The sequence below is a fragment of the Onychomys torridus genome, chromosome 1, assembly GCF_903995425.1.
Source record: "Onychomys torridus chromosome 1, mOncTor1.1, whole genome shotgun sequence".
NCBI lineage: Eukaryota > Metazoa > Chordata > Mammalia > Rodentia > Cricetidae > Onychomys > Onychomys torridus.
Window position 1 is genome coordinate 161,947,545 of NC_050443.1, and position 26,311 is coordinate 161,973,855.

The window sequence follows — 26,311 nt, forward strand, 5'->3', positions numbered from 1 at the left end:
GAAGTGCCGTAATTTTGCAGGTGGTCTGCCTAGTTATGTTAAAATTTCTGTGTGTCTGCCAACAAAAAATGAAAATCAGAACCTTTGTACATCCCCTAGCCAACTGTCCTGCCTCAATACCACATATTGCTAGTCTATAAAAATTAGAATTCAATGTGTACTAGCCAAACATGATGACTGTACTCCTCTAATTCCAGCATTTGGCAAACTGAGGCAGAAAAATGAGTTCAAGATCAGCATGGGCAACCTTAAGACCCTTCTTAAAAAAAGAAGGAGGAAGAGGAGGAGGAGGAGGTCATAAGTTGGAAATATCTATATAATAAATGGTCGATGCCAGGAGATGGAGGATCTGTTGTAACATAAAGCACAGAATTTCAACTTCAGCGTGAGGGAAATCACTGAAAGTATCTTGAAGAAGCTACCAAGATGAGATCTGAAAGATAATATGGAAGTGCTTTATATTTTTATTTTTTGAAATATTGCTTTTTTTTTTAAAACATGAGTTTCATAAATAAGGACAAGAAACAAATTACCATGTTTAGAGAGAAATGGAAGTTAGCTTACCTATCACACCTTCAAAACACATGGAGTGTGTTTTTAAAAGAAAAGTCAAGTAGAATAAAGATCCTAGAAAAATATCTATTGTTAATATCCAAATTTAGGGAGGTGATTTTTAAGCAAGAGGATAACCCATGGGAAAAAAAATACAGAGGCAGCAGTATGTAGCAAAACTTGAAAACAAGAAAACATGTAACTCATAGAAGAAACTGGAAAAAGTAGTCAAGATGGCTGAATCCTGAAGCAATGGAGGCAAAGTCGTCAAGATTATTGGTACCAAGTGGTGGTGGTGCACACCTTTAATCCCAGCACTTGGGAGGCAGATGCAGTCAGATCTCTATGTGTTCAAGGCCAGCCTGGTCTACAGAACTAGTTCCAGGACAGATGGCTACAAAGAGAAAGCCTGTCTGTTGCTCTGGGGCTGGAGAGATGGCTCATTGGTAAGAGAAGTGGTTGCTCCTGCAGAGGATCAGGGCTCAGTTTCCAGCACATACGTGGTGGCTCACAAATCTGAAGCAATCTTCTGACTTCTATGGGCACTGCATCATGTGGAACACATACATGCAGGCAGGCAAAACACTCACGCACATAAAATAAAAAGTGCTTTTTAAAAAAGTAATATTGGCTCTGGATGTAGCTTATTCTCGGATCAAGTCTCAGCTCTGCCACTTCCTACCAAACAAATAAAAGCAAAAGGCTAAGAGAAGCAACTTGTGAAGGACTTTGATGGGCCCTGGTAAGGGGTTTACATTTCAGCCTACAAACAGCAGAAAACCAATGGAAGGTCCAAAACAGGACGTTGGGTTTATGTTTTATAAATATTACTCTGGAAATTGTCAAAAGTAATAATTATAATAATGGAGAATAGAAACAGGAAAAGGACTAGATACAGGGAAATTAAATTTGAAGACGCCAAGGCTACTATTAGTGAATGAACAAAATTCCTTATAAATGTTTTCATTCCTGCTAATCCAAAGGAAAAGGTTATTACTGATAATATTCACCTACACAAATAACAGCAGTTTGTACAAATAATTTCAATATATCATCAAGCCTTTCTTGCTGAAATCCTTTCAGTTTTCACATGGTATTTACAAACTTGTTCTGCACAGCAGCAGACAGCATGAACACTGAGGTGCTATCCCTGCTGGCTCCTTCATCAAAATATGCCTCGCTGGTTCCACAGATGCCCTTGCTTCCACAGACGGTAGACACAAGGTCACTTGAATGTTCAATAAAGAAAGGCCTTGGAAAGACCAAGGGTGTGGCTCAGTGGCAGCTCACCTATGAAGCATGCTCAAGATTTGGGTTCAATTCCCAGAATTTTTTTGAATGTCTCAATTTTGGAAACACTGTAGTAGGTTTTTGCAAGTTAGATAACTATTTCTCAATACTCACTCCAACATAGTTGTACGGCCATATCTTGACCTCTGATAAATAAGCTCATACAAGGCGCCTGTTACCAACCCCTTTACACCAGCCCAGTTTTCCACTTCCTAATAAACCAGGAAACACAAGCCTTGTTTCTGCACCTCCCCCACAGTTGTGTCACAAAAGTACAACTTTCATTCCTTCAGATGTCCCACATCCTGTTTTGGTCCCCACGGCTCTTCCCTCAACTTTTCCCTCAACATGCTCCCCTAAAGTTTCTCATTCTTCCTAATAGGAGTGACTGATAAATTCTCAAATATGGAAGAGAATTCTTTGCCTGAATTCTTCTCTAGGGAAAAGATAGCATATAACTATACAAGTAATGGAGCTTCAAACCCTGGGCTATTCACACTGTCTAGGCTCAATCCTAGCTCTACCTTATATTTTCTATATATTATGGCTAGTTATGATAGAGCTAACGACAGTGCTAGTGCATAGGATTTCTGTAATAAAATGAGTTGGTTTATGAGAAACAGTGAATAAAGTCAGGAATGTTGCAACAATATAATATCAGCTATTGCCACATGCTAAGCCCTGGAATCAGGAATTAGTGTGACAGGAAAAGTCTTTTCTCTCCTGGATTTTGTACTCTACTAGAGAAAAGGAAATAAAGAACTGAAAATGAAAATTATACATCATGATGGCACTTACATGGGATTATAGAACAGGAATGGAGACTGGAAATAAGGTGTGCTCTGTAACACAAATCTTAACAGGTCTTATTAATAAGATCAAACCTGAGGCCAGTTATTGGGGTGAATGCTGGAAGATCAATGGAGAAGCAGAACAAGCCACAGTTTCCTGACCTCACCAGTTCCTCAGCTGGTCTTGTTTCCTCAGACTGGAAGCCTCTGAGTCCTCATCCAGAATGAATCTCAGCTGAACTGTCCCTCAGAAGCCTAAACGCTTAACCACCCAAAAGCTTCTAGTTTCTGGTCTTCGAGCCTTATATATCTTTCTCTTTCTGCCATCACTCCCTGGGAGTAAAGGTTCGATCCCTGGGATTAAAGGCGTGTGTCTCCATGCTGGCTGTATCCTTGAACACAAGCCTAGCTCTGCCTCCCAAGTGCTGGGATTAAAGGCGTGCGCCACCACCGCCCAGCTTCTGCTATGGCTTGCTCTGACCCATTTTCTAGCCACCATTTCTGGCTCTGTTCTAGTGGCTGTCTGTTCTCTGACCCCAGATAAACAACTGGAACACAATACCACCACAGTGCTCAGTGCAAGAAGAAGGATGGGAAGGAACGCGCAATGCAAGAATCTGGTCTAGGAGGAGGAGCTTGGAGGGTTCTAGAAACAGTAAAAAAGCAGATATGGACAAAGATTGGAGGGCTTGGGGTGAAGTGGTAGAAAATAAAGTTGAGATTTAGGTAAAGGCCACGTTCAGCAGAACTTCCTGAGCCCCTGACAGATGGAAGAATTTACTTAAATGCCAAAGGAAACAATTGAAGTTTTTAAACAGGTAAGTAATATTAATGTGATCAAACCCATGTTTTAAGAAACTTTCTAGATGTCTGTTCAATGCATAACCAAAGAGGAATACGCTCTTACTAGCAGAATTTTAGCCTGGGGACTTTCAGGTCACAAAAAGTCATCTCCAAAGTCCCTCCTTGCTTCGACAACCAGTGATTCTACGCTAAATTTAAAATGAAGAGACGTCAGTTTTTCAGCCACACATGCTAAGTACAGAGCTGTATTCCTTTATCCTGCTGCACCACTGGAATTTAAAGGGTGAGTCATGTCTAATAAATGCTTTTAATGGTTTTTGTTTCTTGCCTCCAAATTCCCAAATGCTAATCAACAATTTTCTCCTAATGAAGTGCCCAAAACTAAAAGCAGCATCCCAGGTACTATCTGTCACCACAGTCAGACAGAAAGAGCCATTATTTCCCTGTTTTATGACAAGAGACCAGCGTCACATTTTTCTCACAGTATTACTACACAGCAACCGTGTATCTGATTTGCTGCTCAGCATCACCCTTGGGCCTCTACAGCCATTGCTATTTCGCAGGTGCTACCCTCCCTGTAAAAGTTTTCCTTTGCAGTTACTTTTCCCCAAGCACCTGTACTTGACATTTTTCCAAGTTCAGTGCCATTCTCTTTGCCATATTGCTAATGTTTATACTTCTCTGGCTTGTCCTAGGTTCTGCAGCATGTCTTCTTTTAAAGTCATCTGAGAATTTCATTAACATATTCGTGAACAGGATGTAGCTAGAAAAGAATCATTGAGGGACCTTTCTTTTGTTTATTTATTAGTCAGGTACTGTTTCTGGAAATGTTGAAGAAAGAAGAGAGAATGAGAAGAATAGAGGGAGGAAAGAAAGAAGGAACAAAGAGGGAGGGAAGAAAGAAAAGAAGGAATGAACACTAAAATTATAGGGACATCGTAGTACAATCATATAAAACTATATACATCATTGAACAAAAGAAAGAAGGTAGTTGTAACATAGTATAAAATACTGTGTGTAGTGAATAAATCTTAAACAACCAAGTTTAATCACTCTGTAGCTGAACTTCCTCTGCTACAAATGAAAATGGTAATGATATCTACCTCCAAAAATTTTTCTGAAAATTAAATAATTTACTTCATACCTAATACATTGTAAGCCTCTGTCAAAGTTAGCTGGAATTACCATACCATATTCCTAACTTTAATTTTTTTATTTGCATTTATTTATTCCCTCTTCCCCTTATTTGTGTGTGTGTGTGTGTGTGTGTGTGTGTGTGTGTGTGTACTCAAGAAACAGCTTGCATGTGAGTTCAGAGGACAACTGTTAGAAGTGAAGTCTCTCTTTCTGCCATGTTGATTGCAGAACTTGAACTCAGGTCTTCAGACTTGACAGAAGGCAGCCTTACTGCTGAGTCATCCTGCCAGTCCTATCTTTCTAACTTTTTACATTGTAGGCTCTGCATCAGGGAAATACAGATCAAAAGCACACTGAGATTCCATCTCAGCCTTGTCAGAATGGCTATCATCAAGAAAACAGGTGAGAAGTGGTGGTGAGGACACGTAGGAGTGTAACTGGAAGTGGTGGTGAGGACACGTAGGGGTGTAACTGGTTATTTCACTCTTTCCTCTTTGCTCTTTGAGGGCCCCACAATCCAGCTCCCAAATAAATCACACATAGAGTTTTATTCTTACTTAAGAATGCCTGACATTAGCTTTGCTTGTTTCTAGCCATCTTTTCTTAATTTAAATTATCCTGTCTGGACTTTTTTGTCTCTGGACTTTTACCTTTCTCTATTTCTGTATATCTTTTTTTTTTCCTTCAATAAGAAGGAAATAACCATGTCTTGTTGGGTGGCTGGGTGGCTAGTCCGTTCTTTTTTCACTCCTTCCTTTTCTTGTTCCTTGATCTTCTCCTGCTTTCCAGATTTCTCCTATTTATTCTCTCAACCTGCCAGCCCTGCCTCTCTTTCTCATGCCTTGCTATTGGCCGTTCTGCTCTTTATTAGACCAATCAGGTGTTTTAGACAGGCAAAGTAACACAGCTTCATAGAGTTAAACAAATACAACATAAAAGAATTCAACCCATCTTTGCATCATCAAACAAATGTTCCACAGCATAAACAAATGCAACCAACACATCTTTAACTAATATTCTACAACAAGGGGTTTTGCATCTCTGGTGGAAATCTGGATATATACTCAAAGGAATCTAAGTCAGCATATCACAGAAATGCCTGAAAATCCCTGTTTTTGGTATCACTGTTCACAATGGCCAAGATATAGAATCAACCTAGATGTCCACTAGTTCATGAATAGGCAAATAAAATGTGATATATGTATACAATGGAATATTTTTGATCCATAAAGAAGAAAATAATTTTGCAATATAATGTGTGTGACTGGAGATCATCATCTAAAATAAAGTAAGCTAGACACAGAAAGATAAATATCTTTTCCTATTTGAAGAGTCTAGATGTAAATATACGTGCATATATGACATGGAAAAGGAGGGAATTATTTGGGGTCAGGAAGAGGGATAGGGAAGGGGTGGCCAGAGAGGTTAATGGGAAGGTGAAGTCTGAGCAATACACAATAGGATACATGTATGAGAATATAAAAGTAAAATTCAGCATCTGTATGCTGATCTTTTAAAACATAGGTGGAGAGATGGCACCATGGTTAAGAGCACATATATCTCTTGCAGAGGACCTGAGTTTGATATCCAGCACCCATTTCAGGTGTCTCATGACCACCTAGAAGTCTAGTCCCAGGAAATCTAACATCCTTCTGCCTCTACAGGCACCTGCACTCAGGTGCACAGGTGGCTCCCCACACAGAAACACACATGCATAAACACAATTCAAAATAAATTTAAAGATTAAAAAACAATAAATTGTTGATTAAAAAAACAATAAACTGTAGGCTACTGACAAGAAGGCTCAGAAAATAGAGATGGTTGCCACCGAGTTTGATCTGAGGAACCCTCACCCTGCAAGTTGTCCCCAATGTCCACATGAGCACCATAGTATATACATCTATTGGGCCCCACATAAGGCCCAGGCATGAGGCCCAGTGTAACTTCCAGAGTCTAGCTCAAGTTTGGTGACCTGTCCTGGGACATGACTTCCTCATGAGTGACTCAGCATTACCTGACCTAGAATCAGCCTCTGTTTAGTAACTGCTGAGATGGCATCATCTCATTGGCCCACTATCCTCACCCCATTCCCCCATCATCCCAACCTATATAAGTTCACTCCTGATACAATAAAGCAAGTTCCTGCTTCGACAAAACTCCTGGCCCAGTGTGTTTCTTTCTGGTGGACAGGAGGGGGGGCCACTGCTCGACAACCATCATCCCGCTCAGCCCCACAAAAATAAATATATGTAAAAAATTTCAGTTGTAGGCTCAATGCAGACTCATTAGCGTTGTAACTCACAGAATCACCCAATCAAATAATTTTTCAATTGTTATGAAGGTTATAAGCATAATGTGCTTGGTACAGAGCAATACATGTTAACATATTGTTATTAGAAATGTCATTAATATCATTTCTCAGTTGTAAAAGTACTATAAAAGAAATAAAAGATACAAGATAATATTTTTCTTGTTCTCCAAATGTATAAACTTCTGTTTTCTCTACATCTCATTTTGAAACATCATTTTCTAGACTCTTCTCTCTAGACGGACTGGAAATTACGCAGTCTCGTGTACTTTGAGATCGAAATTAAGCAATTTCCATTTGTACCTGTCTTCCTAGCAGAATCTAAGCTCTAGTGTAGCAAGGATGGTGTTAATATCGAGCCTAAAACCTGACACTTTGTCAATTAACACGTTTTCGCATGGATGAACAAGTAATGGCATAAGGCAAAGAATTCTGCTAAGTATATTCTGAAACAGCACATTTATGACATTGGAGGGAAATATTACTTTCTCCCTCTCTCTAAGAAGTGGCGAATTGTTATCTTATAAACTAGGAAGAGAATGAACATTTGGTTTCTGGAAGCTATTTTTGCCAGCTCTTCCTTTGGACAATCACGCTAGCTGAACCTGTCCCCAGGAATCCTTGCAGTTACAGCAGAGCTCTGGAAACCCGGTACTTTTCCAGGACCTCATGTTCAGCAAAAGGAAAAGTACTCAGTCTCTCTAGATTATCTTTGCCTGAGGTTCATTAGCTCTTACACTCTGACTCATGAAGGGGTAGAGATCTGAAAACTCATTTCACAGATGAGGCTCTGGGCTCAGAAAACTAATTGATTTTCTCAGCCTACCACTTTGTTTATAGATCTGATGCAATTGAAAACATGAAGATTCTTATTCCCTCTCCCTTATTCTCACTATAAACTTACTTTTATGGGACGCTAAGATGTAGCTAGGTAGAAAACTCACACTTACATGCCCGAGGCATTGGCAGGGTACTTGAGAACAGGGGAAGGAGTGAGTAAGAGAAGCATTATTATTTTTGGAAAAATTTTCTGTTACATCAGAGGGAAAGATCTTGATATGTTAAGCACCAGAAGCAGAGTCAAATTTTGTATATAACTAGAAAATATAGAAAGTTCAGGGAGCTCAAGTATGTGTGTTTTTCTTATTTATCTATGTAGTAACTTTTAAAAGACTATGCTGAAAGATTACACATTTATCTCTGGTTGTTTCATAGCTTATTTTATTCATGCTCTACTGTGTTAAATTATTATTATCGTGAGTGCATGATCCTTTCTAACCAGAAATTTAGGCTTTAAATCTCTTATCTAATATTTAGGGAAGAGTTTTGGGGTGTTTGTTTGTTTGTTTGTTTGTTTGTTTGTTTTCTACTGCTCCATTCTGCAAGGTGGAAGGCATCAGTATAGAGTTCCAGAAATATCTTACTGGCTGGCCATTTACTCTACCCTGTAAAATGGATGTAATTATTTCTACTTCACAGGACTCTCATGTACATCTACAGCTTGATAAAAGGTACCCTCATGATGATTAAGTTCTTGGCCTAAAAGATATCCTCGTGATAACCAAGTTCTTGGCCTAATAGAGGTGCAAGAACCCTTATGATAAGCTAGTGTCTTTGTATTAGACGTCTCTATTGAGAAGGAAAGAAATTTGCCAAGAGAGACAGGAGAGATTTTAGTGAGGATGTGTAACTTTGGGACCACATAGAAAGCTTGAGAAAATAGTGCCACCCCCCCAAAAAAAAAACCAAGATAGACATAAAAGAGTTTTTTAATTTGAAGAACTGGGAAATACTTTGTCTTCTATTTCTTTTTAGACTATTTTGTTTTTTTTTAATTTCATATATGTGGACTGTATTTACATCATCCCCTGACTCTTTCCACCAAACCCTCCTATGGCCACACCCAGCCTGCCCCCTCTCAAATCCATGGCCTCTTTTTGTTTAGCTATTTTTGTTACATACATAAACAAATAAACAGATAAATACAACTTGCTGCGTTTGTTTAGTGTTGCTCACGTGTATATGTGTTTAGAGCTAATGGGTAGGGATTGGCTAACCTATCAGGGGCCTCATTCCTGGAGAATACTGATTCTTCTCCTCTCAACAGCCATTGGTTGTCTGATGCTCTCCATCGAAGGGTGGGGCCTTGTGAGATTTCCCCCATATACATTGGCATGTCAGTTGATGTTGTCACGTTACAGGTCATACATAGAATACACTAACTTGCACGGGCATCCTGGCCTTTGGCTCTTACAGTCCTTCCTTCTCCTCTTCTGTGATCCTCCCTAAGGTGTGGGGTTGTATTGTAGATGGGCACCCCATGCATTTTGACCTATTGTTTTTTACTGCTTTTTTAACAACAAAAATGTACTAATACTCATAATAACAAAATCTGTTATCATGTGTTGAGGGCTTAGGCCTCAAGTACATTATCCCTTATAGTCCTCATCATAAATGAAAACCATGAGACTCCAATTGGGTTACTTTAAACAGTCCCATGATTAATGGATAATGGAGCTCAGTTAGAAGAGAGAATTAAAGAGCTGGAGAGGTGGTTCAGCAGTTAAGAGCATTTATTGCTCTTGAAGAGGACCAGAGTTCAGTTCCCAGCACCCATATGGAGCAGCTCACAACTGTCTATAACTCCAGTTCCAGAAGATCTGACACTCTCTTCCGGCCTCCACCTACCCCACATGCATATACACAGACAAATACACAAATAGAATCATGCAGAATCAAAAAATACACATGTAATCAAAAGAAAAAGTCGGACTGGTTGAAGTGGAGTAGAATAGTGTTTATCAGTAGCTTCTAGGCTGACCTAGAAAGGGAGATACCGTTCAATGGCTACAAAGTCACAGCTAGATGGGATGAATAAGCCTGGTGCTCCACCATACAGCAAGTTGATTACAGCTAACATACTGAACACCTGAAAATAGCTAAGAGAGGATTTTTAATGTTTTCATTTCTGCAAAGATATTTGAGGGGACAGGTGTCAATGACCTTAATGTGATCATTCCATATCCATACCTGTGCCAGTTATACCCTATAAATAATTATAATTTGTTAATTGGAAATAAAACCAGAGCTGTAGTAGATTGGCTGTTTAGCACTCAAGAGGCCCTGAGTTTAATCCTCAGCATTAAAATAAATAATATAAAAATGAAACTTAAAAAAATGTAACTTCCAGAGGTGGAAAGTAACTCAGTTAGAAAAGTACTTGTCATGCAACATGAGGGCTGAAATAAGATTCCCCAGAACCCCACCCCACCCCCAAAAAAAGAAAAAAAAAAAGAGCTTGCTGGTATTTCCTTGGTGTCCCAGTGCTGGGGAAGTGGAGACAGAAGAATTCCAGGGGCATGTTGACCAGCTAGCCCCGCAGAATTAGGCAAGCCAATGAGAAACCTTGCCTCAAAACAAACAAACAAACAAGCAAACAAACAAACAAACATGGATAGTGCATGCACACCCATACATATACACATATGTGCACACACACTTACAAAAGTGACTTCAGAATAAACAATTATTTAATTAAATGTTGCACAGACCTACGGTTTAGTCAAGGAATGAAACTGCTAACAAATGTCTACAGCTCTTTCTTAGAATTGCCAAAGGGGGAAATAATGCAATTATTCTTTAATCAGATGAACAAATTGTGACTTACCCACGTAATGAATTCTACTCATCTACAAATGGATGGGCTATTGATAAATGCAACTTGGACGAATTTTAAGCATTCAGAGTAAGTAGTGGCAGCTCCCCAACACTGCGTACTTGCTATTCATATAACATTCTGGAAAAGGAAACTACAGAGGGAAAGGAAGATGGTGGAACCACCCACTCCCGGTACAGGTGGGGATGGGAGATGGGATCCAGAGCCTACTACATACTACATAGGCAAGCTAGCCACACCCCCAGTTCAAAGACGGAACTGTTTATTGGTACATGAACATGCATCCATCCAAGTGTCTACAGCATTGCAGACGGCACATGTACAATCCTGGAATCCGGAGTTCAAGGTCTTTTTCAGCACTTCAGTGAGTTTGGCCTGTGCTACTTGAGACCCAGCCTCAAAATGCAATGAAACATATAGCAACATAATTTTAAAAAGTGAATTTTGCTACATACATTTAACAAATTATGCATAAAAATAAAGCAATACTAGCAGATGGCGGATACAAATAACGTGAGCGATTTGGTGGAAAAACTTCCCAGATCTTGTTGGAAAAAGAAGAAGCTGTGTATCTTTACTATGGTGGTGATGGTGGTTATGTAAGCTTAGATATGACAAAATGATATGAGTTTTACACCAAACTGACTTTCCTGCTTTTGATGTGAACCGTGGAAGGAACTGAGTGAAAAGTAGAAGTACTTCTGTGTATTAGTTTTTGTAACTTCTTTTCATCTATACATAAGAGACTAATTCTGTCACTACATTTCTTGTACATCATTCCCATTTGAAACCTGATACTGGCATACACGAGCATGTACATAAAATTTATTCATGAACATTTTTTAACAGAAGAGTGGTATATTACATCCTTGTTTTGAACCATACATATACATTGGATCTTGCGCAGTCTTTTCCTGGCCGCATAGTACTCTATTCCATAATGATCCCATAATGCATTTCAATTCATTGATGAACATTGGTATCTTAACAAGCAGTTGAATTTAAATTTAATTTGGAAATGTTTACAATATAAAAGGCTTGCTAGAATTGAGACCAATTTTTTTTTTCCCCGCAGATTCAGGACCAGAATATCTTTTAATTAGAAGGAAGAAGACAACTGACGAAGTAGAAACGCTGGGAAATTTCCTGGGTCAAAACGGAAGCAGAGGACCTGCAGTTCAGAATTACTGCCGCGTCGGAAGAGCAGGGAGCAGAATGGAGGGAGGTTGAAAGGGAGGAAAGGCCGATGTAGGAGGAGGCCAGGCTCCAAACCAAGCCTTCCCAGGGCTATGGCACAGATAGACTTAAGTGTGTCCACAGGCTAGGCACTGTGACAGTTCGTGCCATCTCCAGCCTCCGGCAGGGCACCCCTCCCAGGCGGGTTCCGACCACCCCCTTCCCCCCACACACACCCCCGCCTCCAGCCCACGCGCGCAAGGGGAGCACACGTGGTGACCTGCCTGGGGCCGGATTCCCGGCTCCAGCTCCTCCTCCCTCCAGCTCGCACTCCGCTTGCTGCAGTATCACGTGCAGCCGCGCCGGGTGCAGGATGGCGGCGGCGGCCGCGGCGGCAGCAGCGCTGGGTGTCAGGCTCCGGGACTGCTGCAGCCGGGGCGCCGTGCTCCTGCTCTTCTTCTCTCTGTCACCTCGGCCCCCGGCCGCTGCTGCCTGGCTTCTGGGTCTGCGGCCCGAAGACACCGCTGGAGGCCGTGTGTCCCTGGAGGGGGGCACCCTGCGTGCGGCCGAAGGCACCAGCTTCCTCCTGCGGGTCTACTTCCAGCCTGGGCCGGCGGTCTCCGCCGCGCCGGTGCCAGCACCTTCCCTGGCCCCGGGGGAGAACGGCACGGGCGACTGGGCCCCACGACTCGTGTTCATCGAGGAGCCCCCCGGTGCGAGCGGCGTGGCGCCCAGCGCGGTCCCCACGCGTCCCCCGGGACCGCAGCGCTGCCGCGAGCAGAGCGACTGGGCGTCGGACGTGGAGGTCCTGGGGCCCCTGCGCCCCGGGGGCGTGGCGGGCTCGGCCCTGGTCCAGGTGCGGGTGCGGGAGCTGCGTAAGGGCGAGGCGGAGCGCGGCGGCGCGGGCGGCGGCGGGAAGCTCTTTTCGCTGTGCGCCTGGGACGGTCGCGCTTGGCACCACCACGGCGCGGCCGGCGGCTTCCTGCTGCGCGTCCGCCCGCGGCTCTACGGCCCGGGTGGGGACCTGCTGCCGCCCGCGTGGCTGCGAGCGCTCGGGGCGCTCCTGCTGCTGGCCCTGTCCGCCCTGTTCAGCGGCCTGCGCCTGAGCCTGCTCTCGCTGGACCCGGTGGAGTTACGGGTGCTGCGGAACAGTGGCTCGGCCGCCGAGCAGGAGCAGGCGCGCCGCGTGCAGGCCGTGCGCGGCAGGGGGACCCATCTGCTCTGCACCCTGCTCCTGGGCCAAGCCGGTGCCAATGCCGCGCTGGCCGGCTGGCTGTACGCCTCGCTGCCGCCGGGCGTCGGGGGTCCGGGAGAGGACTATGGCGAGGCGGGGGTTCACTTCCCGTGGCTTCCCGCGCTCGTGTGCACCGGCGCGGTGTTCCTGGGAGCCGAGATCTGTCCCTACTCGGTGTGTTCGCGGCACGGGTTGGCCATCGCCTCGCACAGTGTGTGTCTGACCCGGCTCCTCATGGCTGCCGCCTTCCCGGTGTGCTACCCGCTGGGCCGCCTCCTGGACTGGGCGCTGCGCCAGGAGATCAGCACCTTCTACACGAGGGAGAAACTGCTGGAGACGCTACGGGCCGCGGACCCGTACAGCGACCTGGTGAAGGAAGAGCTCAACATCATCCAGGGCGCCTTGGAGCTGCGCACCAAGGTGGTAGAGGAGGTGCTGACCCCCCTTGGGGACTGCTTTATGCTGCGTTCCGATGCTGTGCTTGACTTCGCCACTGTATCCGAGATCCTACGCAGTGGCTACACTCGCATCCCAGTGTATGAGGGTGACCAGAGGCACAACATTGTGGACATTCTGTTCGTCAAAGACTTGGCCTTTGTGGACCCGGACGACTGTACCCCGCTACTCACAGTCACCCGCTTCTACAATCGGCCCCTGCATTGCGTCTTCAATGATACCCGGCTGGACACGGTGCTGGAGGAGTTTAAGAAGGGTGAGCAGTGCTCTTTATCCCTCCCCAGCTCCTATCCCCCTTCAAAAATACTGCCTTTCATAACCATGGGAGGCTTCAGGTACCCAAAGCAATACCTCTGATCTACGGAGCCAGAAACTCCAAGAAGGCCTGCTATTGGCTCTCTAGATATCTCATGCTTCTCTCTACCTTCCTTGCAGCTGGCTGAGCCGCAGGCCTCTTCCAGTCTACTTTGCTCACCCCTAAACCATATTCCTCATTCATTCTCTCCCACCTGTAATTCTTTCTGCGGTCTACCAAGCTTCAGGTATTGTGAGAATGAACCCAGGAGAGCCTTGCAAATTTAGTTGCATACCTCCCTGCCCACTACAGGGATCCCTCTACAGAATCCCATAGCCTTTGCCTCAAACTCCTAGAGCTGGAAGCTCACAATTTCCAAAGAGAAGGAACTCCATTGCTGGACAGCTCCAGCTGCTGTCAGTGTCTTCCGTACAGGGAGCAGAAACACGAGTCTCCAGAGCCTCCCAGTTCTGCCCTTTGAGTGAGTTAGAATAAGCGCCAGTTTATTTGTTCCTTCGACATTCTTCCCCATATTTATCTTACCAGCAGCCAGGTTAGGGATTCAGAGTTAGCTAAAACAGAGGAGTCTTTGTGCTTCCAGAAGCTCTTGCTCCTCACAGTAGGGTAGGTGGGGACTTAAGGAAATATTTCTTCAGAGTGAAGGCCCCAGGAAACTTTTGCACAAACGAATGGGTTTCTTTCAACACCATCACCAGATCCCCATCCCTCCTAACCTCAAGCGTGGTGCCATAGCAAGCTATATGACCACTGGACTTGAGGCACGGGGTTTGTCTTTGGAGACTGCCTTCTGGGCCTGAGTACAAATTCACTCGAGAAAAATCAGCCTGGGGATTTTAGAGTTAGCCATCTTGGCCTTGTGTTTGCCCTGTCCCCTTGTTTGCCAGATCTGGCCCAGAAATGCCCCTGGTTTTTGTTTTTAATCAAATCTATTTCCAGGGGTCACCACTGAGAATATTCAAAACACAGTCTCATGTTTCCCTGTCTCCCTCACAGTTGAGCCCAGGCCTCTTCCACTCTGCTTAGCTCACTGGTTGCCATATTCTGATTCATTGTCTCCCAGTTGTGATTCCCCCCCTCCCAAGGCTTACCAAGGCTTAAGTTTCTGCTGAAAGCAATTCCAGTTAGTTTGAGAAAATGTCTCATTGTCATGTAGTGCCAGAAGACATGTAAGAAAAATATTTTATTAATTCTCTGGTTATTTTATATAATGTATTAGAATCATATTCACCATCATGCTTCCTCTTTACTCCTCCTGGATCCATCCTACCTAACTACTCTCCCAACATCTTGTCCTCTTTTTCCTCATATCCACAAGAGTATGGTCAACCTACCAGGGGCTACACCCTGAAAGAATACTGATTCTTCCTGCCCCCCAAACCGTCAGCTGTCTATAGCTCCTCAGTTAAAGGTGGAGACTTTTATGAAGCCCCCATCTAAGCTTAGATGTTTACTGGCTTGATCTTACGCAGGTCTTGTGCAGGCAACCACAGCTGCTGTGAGTTCCTGAGTGCTGTGGTCCTGTCATGCCCAGAAGAAACTGTTTCACTCTGGTCCTCTCTGACTCCTAGGTTTTACAATGTGTCTGCCCACCCCACTTCTGTGATGGTCCATGGTCTTGAGGGAAGGTGATCTAGATGTCCCATTTATGGATGAGCACCCCACTAACACTTACCCTCTATGCTCTGACCAGTTGTAAGTTTCTGTATTAACCACCATCTATTGTACAGGGAAGCTTCTCTCATAAGGTCTGAGAGCTACGCTAATCTATGGGGAGAGATACAAATGTAGAAGGCAGTTTGGTACTAAGTCCACTTAGCAGAAGAATTAGTGGTAGGTTTCCTCTCCCTAACCAGAGCCTGTGAGCTCTCCAACCACGAGTTCTTGACCAGATTTATAGTACCAGGCATGTTTCCTCCTGTAAGGCAGGCCTTAAATCCAATCAGAAAGCAGTGTGTTGCCCCCATAACATAACATTCATGCCACTATTGCAGCCATGGGTATATCTTGCCACAAGAAGTCATTATTTTGGTTCACAGAGTTCACAGCTCACTGCTGGGTAAGACTGTTGATGACTTTTTTTCCTCCAGCAATCTACATAGCACCTTCCAATACTCTGGAAATAACCTGTAAGGAAGTCTCCTAGTCAGTACCATCTTGATTCCTCCGTGACTTGTAACCAAAGTATATGGTGTCTTCAGCAATAGGGTCCTACCATCAAACTCCAATGAGCAAAACAGAGGGATGGCAATAACCTGTAGTGTTTGGGGGAGGTCTCTAGGAGACCTCTGAATAAAGACTTGAGGGGCAGATCCCACTAGATGTACTGGAATTTTTAGTTCAGAAAATGTTTTTAATGAGACTGTAATTTCTTTCATTCATCTACTTAGTATCTACTGATACACAGTTTTTGGTAACAGTGGAGGCCTTCAGGAAGTTAACAGTTTATGGGGTATATAAGGTTAATAAGAGTAGTCTTTAGGAGCAAACTTTGTGTTCCAGGAAAAGTTGTTCAAATAGTTGATATTGATTTAAAATGAGTCCACATGCAGAATTTCCAAGTCTGGTCTGAAACAAGCTTGCTCATATTCTATTAATAGTCTATTATCAGGAAGATCATTAAAGAGAAGTAGGCCATGACAACAGGCATTAGGCCCACAAAGGTATTCCTGTGTCTTGTCAGAACTCTGCCACTTCCTTGGAATGCCATCCTTGAACCCAAAGCGTGAGTCTCACTTGGAAGCTTATTGGCAATGCAGAATTTCAGCCTTACTATAAATTTCCTGGATGAAAATATGCATTTCTAACAAGTCCTTGGGTGACTTGAGTTTATATTAAAGTTGGAAAGGAATTAAACACCCTCAGAGAACCCTTATTAACAATGCTTGGTAGACCTACTTTGGGTGGGAGACAAGGAATCATTAACAAGGAGGTATATCAGGCTCTAAGCCATGGAACAGTGGCCAACTTGTATGACTTATGCATGCACCACATGTTAGGAGAAGCAAGCCAAGTTAAACTGCTTTTCTTTCTATTTAAAAATAACTTTTAAGCTAGTCTTTAATAGCTCTTCCATTTCCCTCACTTCTTCGAATCTCAAGTAACTTAACCGTCTAAACGAATCCCTTAGGAGGTGAAAGAGGAAAATGATTATATTAATAGGAGCAACAGTTGCCATTAATTGAGTGACAATTCTGCCAGGCACCAAGCCAAGCTCTTTTTATATTCAGAACAGCCCTCCGGGGTAGGTATTATTAACTCCATTTTGTAGATGAAACTTCTAAAGCTTAGATCGATGATAGCGTGACTTACTCAACTTCATAGACGATAACTGAACTGTGATTGAACTAGGTCTGTAGATGCCCAGTGCCCAGTTGCCTGCCACCCTGACTCTGCCTACTCGATTGAACTAGGTCTGTAGATGCCCAGTGCCCAGTTGCCTGCCACCCTGACTCTGCCTACTCTAGTCTTGTCTGTCCCTCCAACCTGACATTTCTGCTGCCTAGAGTGGTGGTAAAAACTGGCCTTTTTTCTGACTTACTACCCATGGCTTTAGTCTCTTTGGGCTAGGAATGTAGCTTTAATAATTGTAATAACCACTAGCATATATATATTCCACTTTAAGGTTCTACCTACCTTATCTGATTCTATAGTTGCAAGGACTGACCCTAAGACCCAGATGGTTGTTCTTAGATCACCACCGAGCCTGTGTAACCCAAATTCAAATGTGGATCACATGATCCAAAGCTCGTAGTCTCGGTAGGGTAGTACCCCGGAACTTATCAGCTACAAGTCTTAGGTAGGGAAAAGGAGAATAGTCTTTCCAGTTGGTATGCCAGCTTCACAAAGAGAATGGTATTTATTCCCACAGGACTGAGTTATTTGATGGCAGAAAATGAATCTTATTACATTTCTCAGAACAAGCACAATGACTGCCATGCAGTTATAAGTAAGCATTCACTGAGTAAGTAATCATAGGTAAATTTCATATTTCTATGTTTGAGCGAAGTTGTTTACTGACCACTGCAAATGTCTCTTCTCTTCCAGTAGAGACAGCACGGTCCCTCCAGTGTGCTAAGACAGAAACCTCTCCATTATTATCCATCCTTATCATATTAATCTTCATCTTGGTGTGTTCCTTGGGAGCTGCCATACTCAAATACTATAGACTGGGGTGGACATAAACCCCTCTTCCCACTGTACTAGATGGTAGATGTCCCAGCTCAAGGTTTTGGTTAGCACAGTTCCTGGTGCAGGCTCTCTTCCTGGCTTGCCTCTGACTGCCTCTTTCTGGTCCCCACATGGCCTGTCCTTAGTGGAAGTATAGAGAGAGCAAGAGAACTCTGGTCTTTCCTTAGGGAAATACCGATTCTCAGTATTGCATCTAGACTCTTGAACCTACATGATGTAATCCTATTGGTGAAATTATTAAGGCCGCTCCACGTAGTTAAAAGGGAGGTTTATTTTGTGGGGTACTTACAAATGAGGGGGTAGGTTACAGGGTCTGGCAAGGGTATAGCGCAGTCCAGCCGTGTTCTCTGGAGAACTCTGCTCAGTCTACCTCCAGCGTCCAGAGTCCGGGAACCAAGAGTGTGACCTCTTCCCGATCCTTGGTCTTCTGCTTCCTCCTCCGCCCTGCCTTGTGGGCGTGACCATTACCGAAGCCTCAATGGGGGTTGGAACTTCCAGGCCAATGCTGGGATGGCTATCCACTACATAATCCCACTATTTCTTCCACGTAGATTATTCATTGATTTTATTCAACAAGTAATTACTTTGTGCTGAGGATGTAGACACAGTGGAGAACCCTACCAGTGTGACTCCTTGTCTGTATGGAGGCTGCAGGTCTAATAGAAGAGATGGCTATTCAACAAACGAGGCTGAAACTCAGAGCAGAAGCATGGTGCTGGTACTGGCTTGGTACTGCTCTTGACCAAATTACTTTTCTGTATCTGTCTCATTAGCTATGCAATGGAGATGATAATAGTATTTATTTATAAGGTTGTTGAGAATATTAAGACTATTGCATTGTGATGCTTATTTAGCACCTATCACAAGTGCTAAGTGGTAGCTGTGGTTAGCTATTACTCATTTGTGAAAATGTCTCCGTTTCCGTACAGCCTATCCTCTCTAGTGTCAGTAAAATAATCTCTGTTTTCATCCTCTGCTTAAAACCCTTGAGCTGCCTCCACCCTCCAAAGGGTACAGTCTAAGCAGAGATGGAGCTATGGGTACCCTGGTGACCTGCTGTCTGACTACCTATACAGCTCCCAGCACACCCCACTCTCTGCTGCAGCTTTAAGTGCCCATGGCCTTGAATCCCATAGCAGCACAATGCTGTGTCTTATCTGTCCCCTTCTCATACTGTATTAGAATATGATGGGCTGCATATGCATGTCCTGACTAATCCAGTACCAACTCCCTCTTTAATACTCAGGGTAGGGACCACCCTTTCTGGAATCATCTCTTGTAAACCTCAGTTGTATCCAAACTCATTGTTCTACATATGTGGGTCCGTGCGTGTACCTGTGTGTGTGTGTGTGTGTGTGTGTGTGTGTGTGTGTGTGTGAGAGAGAGAGAGAGAGAGAGAGAGAGAGAGAGAGAGAGAGAGAGAGAAGGTAAAAGGACAAATTTGGGTATCATTCTTTGAGAATACTGTCCACCTTATTTTGAGGACAGTATCTCTCATTGGCCTAGAACTTGCCCATTAAGCTAGGCTAGCTAACCCGTGAGCCCTGGGAATTCATCTGCCTCTGCCTCCCAGCACTGGGATTACAAGTATGGATTACCATACTTCATTGTTTTATGTGAGCCCAGCTATTTAAGTAGGTCCTTGGGGTAGAAATTAGGTCATCATGCCTACAAGGCAAGCATTTTACCAACTGAGCTACCTCCTGGGCTCATCATATGTATTGTTAAATAAACAATATGAACTCAAAATCTTCCTGTGTCAGCCTTCTGCATTCTGGAATTACAGGTGTTCACTGCCACGTCTGGCTTAGTACATTATAAATGTTTTGAAAGGCTGAATGTTTGACTGAGGAGCTGAGCTATAATATATAATGTAATAGCTGAGCTCTGCAGAGCTCTAGTAATGAATCTTTAATTGACTTTAACCTAAGAGCTTTGGCCTATAGAGCAGGACATATTAAACTTTAAATAGCAGCGGAAAAATGCTGCCTATGTTGTTTTTCTGTCTCTTTAGGAACGACTGTTACAATTATCTTTAATACTCAAGACAAGGTGATGCACACCTGTAGTCACTCAGAAGTAGAGAAGGATCTCAAGTTCTAAACCAATCTAGACTTCACAGACCAGGTATATGAGTTACAAAACATATTCCCGGAAGCCTAATGCCCAGAATAATACTCCATTCCTCTTTGCAGACTAGAAAGCAGGCCAATTCATCTTTCACCATGACTTCCAATGGCATTACAGTTTATGAGTCATGGCTCAACATATGAATATGTGTGTAAGACAAACCTATACAAAAGCCATTGAGATAAAATGCTATCATAGAAATGTGAAGATTCAATTGGAACATGGAAGACAAAGCAACTGATTAAATAGTATATTTCACTTTCATAAAAACTGTACTGAAGTTTATAGAAAAAAATAGACATAAAACAATAAAAAAAAACCAGAAATGTGAAAACATCTAAAAAGAATCCCATTATCACGAAATAACTTTTTTTTTTAAGATTTATTTTCTGTGTTTGTGTGTTTCCCTGCTTGCCTGGATGTGCACTGTGTGTGTAAGTGAGGTCAGAAAGACACCCTGGAACTGGACGTACAAGCAGTTATTAGCAAACCAATATGGGCACTGAGAGCAGAGCCTGGTCCTCTGCAAGAGCATATACTCTTAAATGCTGGGCCATCTCTCTAGCCTCTCATGAAATAATTCTTATTATTATAGTAAATATATACTGCAAGTAACCACTGCCTTAAATTAAAAAAGAAAAAAGAAAATGAAGGGAAAAAACAGGAGCCTGATATGATCTACAAATCTAATGTTCCAGTATAATCCCAAGAATGATTGTCATATATTATTTTCACTACAGTTTTCTTGAGATTAAGGACTGTAATTTGGGATGCTTGGTTTATAATATGGACACTTTGAGGTTTATTTTACTTAACATAAAATTCACTCCCTAGTAGACTATTTTAAGAGAAAACTAACCCTGTGTAGACACAGAGAAGAAATGAAACTGTATTCTGAAGTCAAAGCCCATGGGCTTTATAGTATTGATGGTTAACTTGCATGCTCCTTGCACCTCAGCCCACCTATGCTGGTTACTCTGTCTACAGAATAGCATGACTATAAAATGGCCTGTTGCTATTTTATACACAGTCTTTGCTCATCCATTGACTCATTCAAACACTTTCTTGAGCTCTGAAGCCAGGAACTTTCCTATGCCCTGAGAATACAGCGGGGACAGTCCACTATGGGACCTGCAAGATACCATCTTCAATCCTGGGTCTTCCTTCAAGGAATCTTTGCCTAAAGTATTTCCAACCATCAAGGAAATGACCCTGCCCCACTTATAGACTGTAATCTTGTCACTGATGAATAACTGAAAAGTCAGTGTTTTACCTCATACCCCAAATTCTGATATGAGATAATTCAGTAGGAAAAATATCATTCCATGGGTTAATTCCATAGAAGCCTGTCAAAACATTAATGCTTCAATTGGTTACACTGAGTTACAATATTGAAGTGCACTGGTAAAATTAAATGTAAGATGTTATTAAATGTGTAGGCATTGCTAAATAATTAGTGAGATTTGGGATGAGCTGTGAATCTTTGAATCACCAAAACGAACAGTAGACAAAGCAGAGTCTGTCGGGCACAGGGAGGAAATAAAGAGAAACAAGAAAAAGGAAAATAACTACATAAGATGACAAAATTGTAGGTTTATTTTTCTGTCTTAATATTTTTCAGTGTAGTCATTGTAATGTTTTTCTGCAATATTCTCCCTGCCCATGCTATCCCCCAACCCAGTCTGGCAAAGGAAACAGATAACATAATCAGAGCCCAAAGAAGCATTAAAAAAAAAAACCTGAGTGGAATTCTAATTCCTAGTGCTTTCTTTTTTTAGATTTAGCCTGCCTTTCCAGGCCATGCCAGCTTTTGTTGTCAGGCTGTCTTTTTATCTAATCTAAATCCCACAGGCTGCAGTTAAATTCGATTTCTTCTTTTTATCATCTCTCCTGGGTTCTCTCTTATTTGAAAGATACTGTGTATTATTGTAGCTCACCTCAGTTCCATGTTTTAGCCCCCCAGATGTATGTGGCCATGCTTCTAGCATCTTTCGAGCCTTTGGTTTCTAAGAGGAGGCTCTGCATGCTCTTCTGGTATCCTCCTAAACTGGTTTGCCTCTAGACATACTCTGCAGAACCAGGAATCTTCAGTCCTCTCATTTTCTGTCCGTGTTCCTTATCGAACTGAGATTCTTTTCCATTCTTTCCTGCCTAGCCTCCATGTATTGGTGGGGCTTTGTTCTGTATGGGAATAGAGTAACTAGGTAAACATCATTGTGGGCTCTTGGGGCATGCAGTTAAACAAAGAGAAGAACACTGGCTGACAAACTATTACAAAACGGGATGTTATCTGAACAAAAGGTATGTGGCAGGCAACCTCAGCTGGTTTGTGGGTAAGAGCAGACGCCTTACTCCCAAAGTATTTAAACTGAACCCTAGAGGAAGGGAAGAAATTTCTCCAAGCAAGAGGTCCCTAGAAGGTGGAAGCAAATGTGCAAAGGCTTTGAAGGGGAAGGGAGTAGCAATGTCCAAGGTTCCCTCCGAGCTGTGTTCCATTCACTAGGGAAACCAGCCTTCATTCTGCTGGTCTGTGACTGTCAACACTAGGCAGCTCAGTTCAGTACCGTCCCCCACAGCACTGGGGCCACGGCAGACAGACATGGAGGTAAATGTGGAAACACAAAGCAAGAAAGGGTCTTGGTACAAAGGGTGGTGAGAGGCAGCCTGGGGCACAGGCAAGGACATCTGGGTGAAAGGAGAAAGGAGCAGTGCGTCCTAGGTTGATCTGAGAACATTTCTCTGAGGAAGTACAATTTTAACTTGGCCTTGAAAGAACTGTGATCAGCGATTATGAAAGAAAAGGCATTCCAGCTGAAGCAGGAGTCTGAGCTAGAAAAAGAAAGGCAGAACAGAGTTGACAATACATCTTAATTCTGCTAAAGCCATTCTTAGAAGCCTGAATCTCTTCTACCAAAATCAGAAACTAGGAAGAATGAAGTATTTTTCAAACATAATTTTATTCCTCTAGAATGCCAAAACAGCATGTTTTATCATTTTTCTGGTGGCAGTTCTAAAATCACTTGTACCCTCTCTTGCCTTAACTAAGGATCCTAAATATAACTCCATCTTTTTCTTGATGACGCAGATCATGGTCATGAGAATATAGTTATTTTGTGCTGCCTTATAAGCAGCTCTCTATCTACTCATAGTTTTCTCTGTCCTCTGGATGTCATCTGTTAATCCTCTTTGAGTCCATCTCAGGCAAATCCTGCCCCACCATGCTTCTGGCAGACCCACTCTTGGTCTGTCCATCATCTCCCAGCTTCTGTTCAGCTGAAAACCCAAGTAAACATGTGTGCTATCAAGCCACCTGCCTCCGATGCAGCAAGCTTTAGTAAATGCTGGTTAAACAAGTGATAGATTGGACGATGACTGTGATCCTCAGATTCAGGATGATGGAGAGACCCGAGATATTTTCTTTCGGAGCCAGATTCCAAGCTCTGCAGTGTCAGACCTCCAGATAATGAGCCCTTACTCCGCTATTTCTGTAGTGTTGCTTAGCAAGCCAAATTGCCAACTGGCTCTGATTCTAGTGACTAACAACTGTTTTTTCATGCCCTGGTGATGTTGGTTACCATGGTACTCTGGATGACACAGTTGGCTTTTTTATAATTGCCTTTTAGTAGCTCAAGAGATTTGTGTGTATGTGTGATAAAGGTGCTGATTATTCTTATTTCTCTAGAACAAGATGGCAACTTCACAGTGTGGCTGCAATCCCTTGTTATTTTTAACCAGAAAAAAAGAGTTTTCTTTCTTCAAGTCAGTGTGGCTGTTGTAGTAGGGAATATTGTTGTGTTCTCTTTCAGATTGGTTAGAAGATGGATGACTGTTTAGAAATGATAAGCACCGCACAGCCTGTGACACAGTAGCTCTTCCTTATCTCGTTCCTGTGGGGTGCTCCATTATTAAGATAAAAACATTAGGAGTTCAGAGCTCTTAGTTACACAGAGGCTGTAATTGTTGGCACAATTACATTTCTGGGGTCAGTAAGAAGTTCCAGCATTTCAAGGTGCTTGCCACCAAACCTAACGACCTGAGTTCCATCCCGAGGCGTCCCATGGTGGAGGATGAAAGCCAACTCCTGCATGTTGCTCATTGACTTCTACACCAGTGTGTGCACCATGGCACATCCACACCCATGCCCGCCCCCCCCCATCAAGCAATCAATAAAAAAACATTCTTAAATATATTCTCATCAGAAAGAGGCACCCTGTAAAAATCAAACTGTTCTTGTAGCCTGAGATTATTTACACAGTATAAAATTTTAGAAAAAGACCTTTGGTCCCAACTTTTAATTTTTAACTTTAATTATTTTGGGTTTTTTGGGTTTTTTTTTTTTTTTTTTTTTTTTTTTGGAGACTAGGTTTCATTGTGTTGTCCAGATTGACCTTAAACTCCAGATCTCCCTGCTCCAGCCTCCTAAGGGCTGGATTTACAGGCATGCACCACCATGCCCCCACAACCTTTAAGACAGCAAAAACTGTAGCCTTGAAAGAAAAATAATAAAAATAGCAATGACAATCCCTCATAGTTGCAAAGCTTTTACATTTGTAAAAATCTTTTCAAAACAAACTCATTTTTGCTCATTGTGACCCTGATGTCAGCATTTGTTTGCAATCCCCATTATGTACATGAGGCACACGGTCCCTGACAATCAAGTCTGGGTCAGGGTCAGGCCTAGGGTTAGTTTGGGCCAGTTTTTCTCATACTCAAATGTGTGGAAAAGCCACCGAGGGGTCTTAGTGAAAAGCAGATTCTACCTCTGAGGACTAGGGTGGAGCCTGAGCTCCTGGACTTGAAACAAGTCTCACAGTACCGCCAGACTTCTGAGCCAAGGACCACACGCTGAGAAGCAAGTGTCAAGAACAGTGGTCCTCAAACTTCTGAGTGTGGAAGAATCTTCTTCAGAGCTCTTTCTTTTAGATTGCTGGACCCTCACCTCCCCCACACACACCCCAAGATCCTGAATCTGTGCATCAGAAATGGGGGTCCCAGAACAAGTACAGGTAATGGTCAGGCTGTTGCTCTAAGGGACATTCACAGTGCTAGCGAGTCACAGAGTGCTGTCTGCCAAACGCTCTGGGGATGCTTGAAAGAGCTTCACAGGAGCCTCTGCGTTTTACAAGGTGAAGGTCACGAGTGTGGCAGGAACCATAAAATGATTTCTGCTTCCCTATTTCTGCTCTCTATTACCAAGCAGTATGCCCTCCTCCAAGCTTCTATTCTCACCTTACCAAAGTGCTGTGGCTATTTTTGAAACAATGAGGAATCGAATCAATTATTGGCTGTTTTCTCACGGCAGAGGAAGTATGCTAACAGGGTCTGCCAAAAGCTCTCTGAGGGCCAAGCCTAAACCATCTGTAGCAGAGCACCATACTGCACATATTGGGGGCTCTATCTCGGACCCCAGATTAGGCACAAACCCCACCCAAACACCTGTTTTCTCAGAGAGATCCTTTATTAAGCAGGAAGAAAAGTTCAAGTGGCCGCTTCTGACTCAGGCAGGAAAACAGCGCAAATGACCTTGTAGAGGTAAAAAAATTTTTATTTTTGTTTTTCCAGACAGGATTTCTCTGTGTAGCTTTGGTGCCTTTCCTGGAACTCACTCTGTAGCCCAGGCTGATCTTGAACTCACAGAGATCCACCTGCCTTTGCTTCCCAAGTGCTGGGATTAAAGGCGTGGCACCACCACCACCCGGCTTTTTTTCTTTTTCCCTTTTTAATGTACATTGCTGTGCATTGGTGTTTGGCCTGCATGTACATCTGTGTGAGGATGTCAGATCCTCTGGAACTGGAGTTACAGACAGTTGTGAGCTGCCATGTGTGGGGTGCTGGGAATTGAACCCAGGTCTTCAGAAAGAGCAGCCAGGACTCTTGAGCTACCAGGGCTCTTAACAGCTGAACCACCTCTCCAGCCCCATAGGTGTAATTTTTAAGAAGAGAAAAGGAGGCGGTCTGTGTTAGAATGGGATAGGATGCAGTGGTATATTTTGATTCAGCATATTAATTAGGTGGACCAAAGGGGGCTTTTAATTGCTGGACCTTGATAGCTGGACCTTGGTAGTCAGCCTCAGGAGGAGGAAGTGGCCAAATAAGGGAATAGACCTTGGTGGGTAGCTTTAGGATTGTAATTTAACAGTTTTTAACAAGGCAAGGAGAATTGGGGCCTGCCAGAGCCACATGCTCCAGTGGGCTAGTGTCCTTTCAGTTCAAGCCCTTGACATATGTCAACTTTTTCCAATACAAACATGTA

The 26,311-nt window shown here is 43.2% G+C and overlaps 1 protein-coding gene across 2 annotated transcripts in view; it reads left to right on the forward strand.

Moving 5' to 3' along the window:
- Positions 1 to 11,968: 11,968 nt before the first annotated feature.
- Cnnm1 (cyclin and CBS domain divalent metal cation transport mediator 1) overlaps positions 11,969 to 26,311 on the forward strand; it is a 53,783-nt gene continuing 39,440 nt past the window's right edge. For both annotated transcript variants that reach the window (XM_036169759.1, XM_036169768.1), the window contains exon 1: positions 11,969 to 13,680. In XM_036169759.1, the coding sequence (XP_036025652.1) occupies positions 12,108 to 13,680 (1,573 nt within the window). In that variant the 5' untranslated portion in view covers positions 11,969 to 12,107. The remainder of the gene's footprint in view (positions 13,681 to 26,311) is intronic.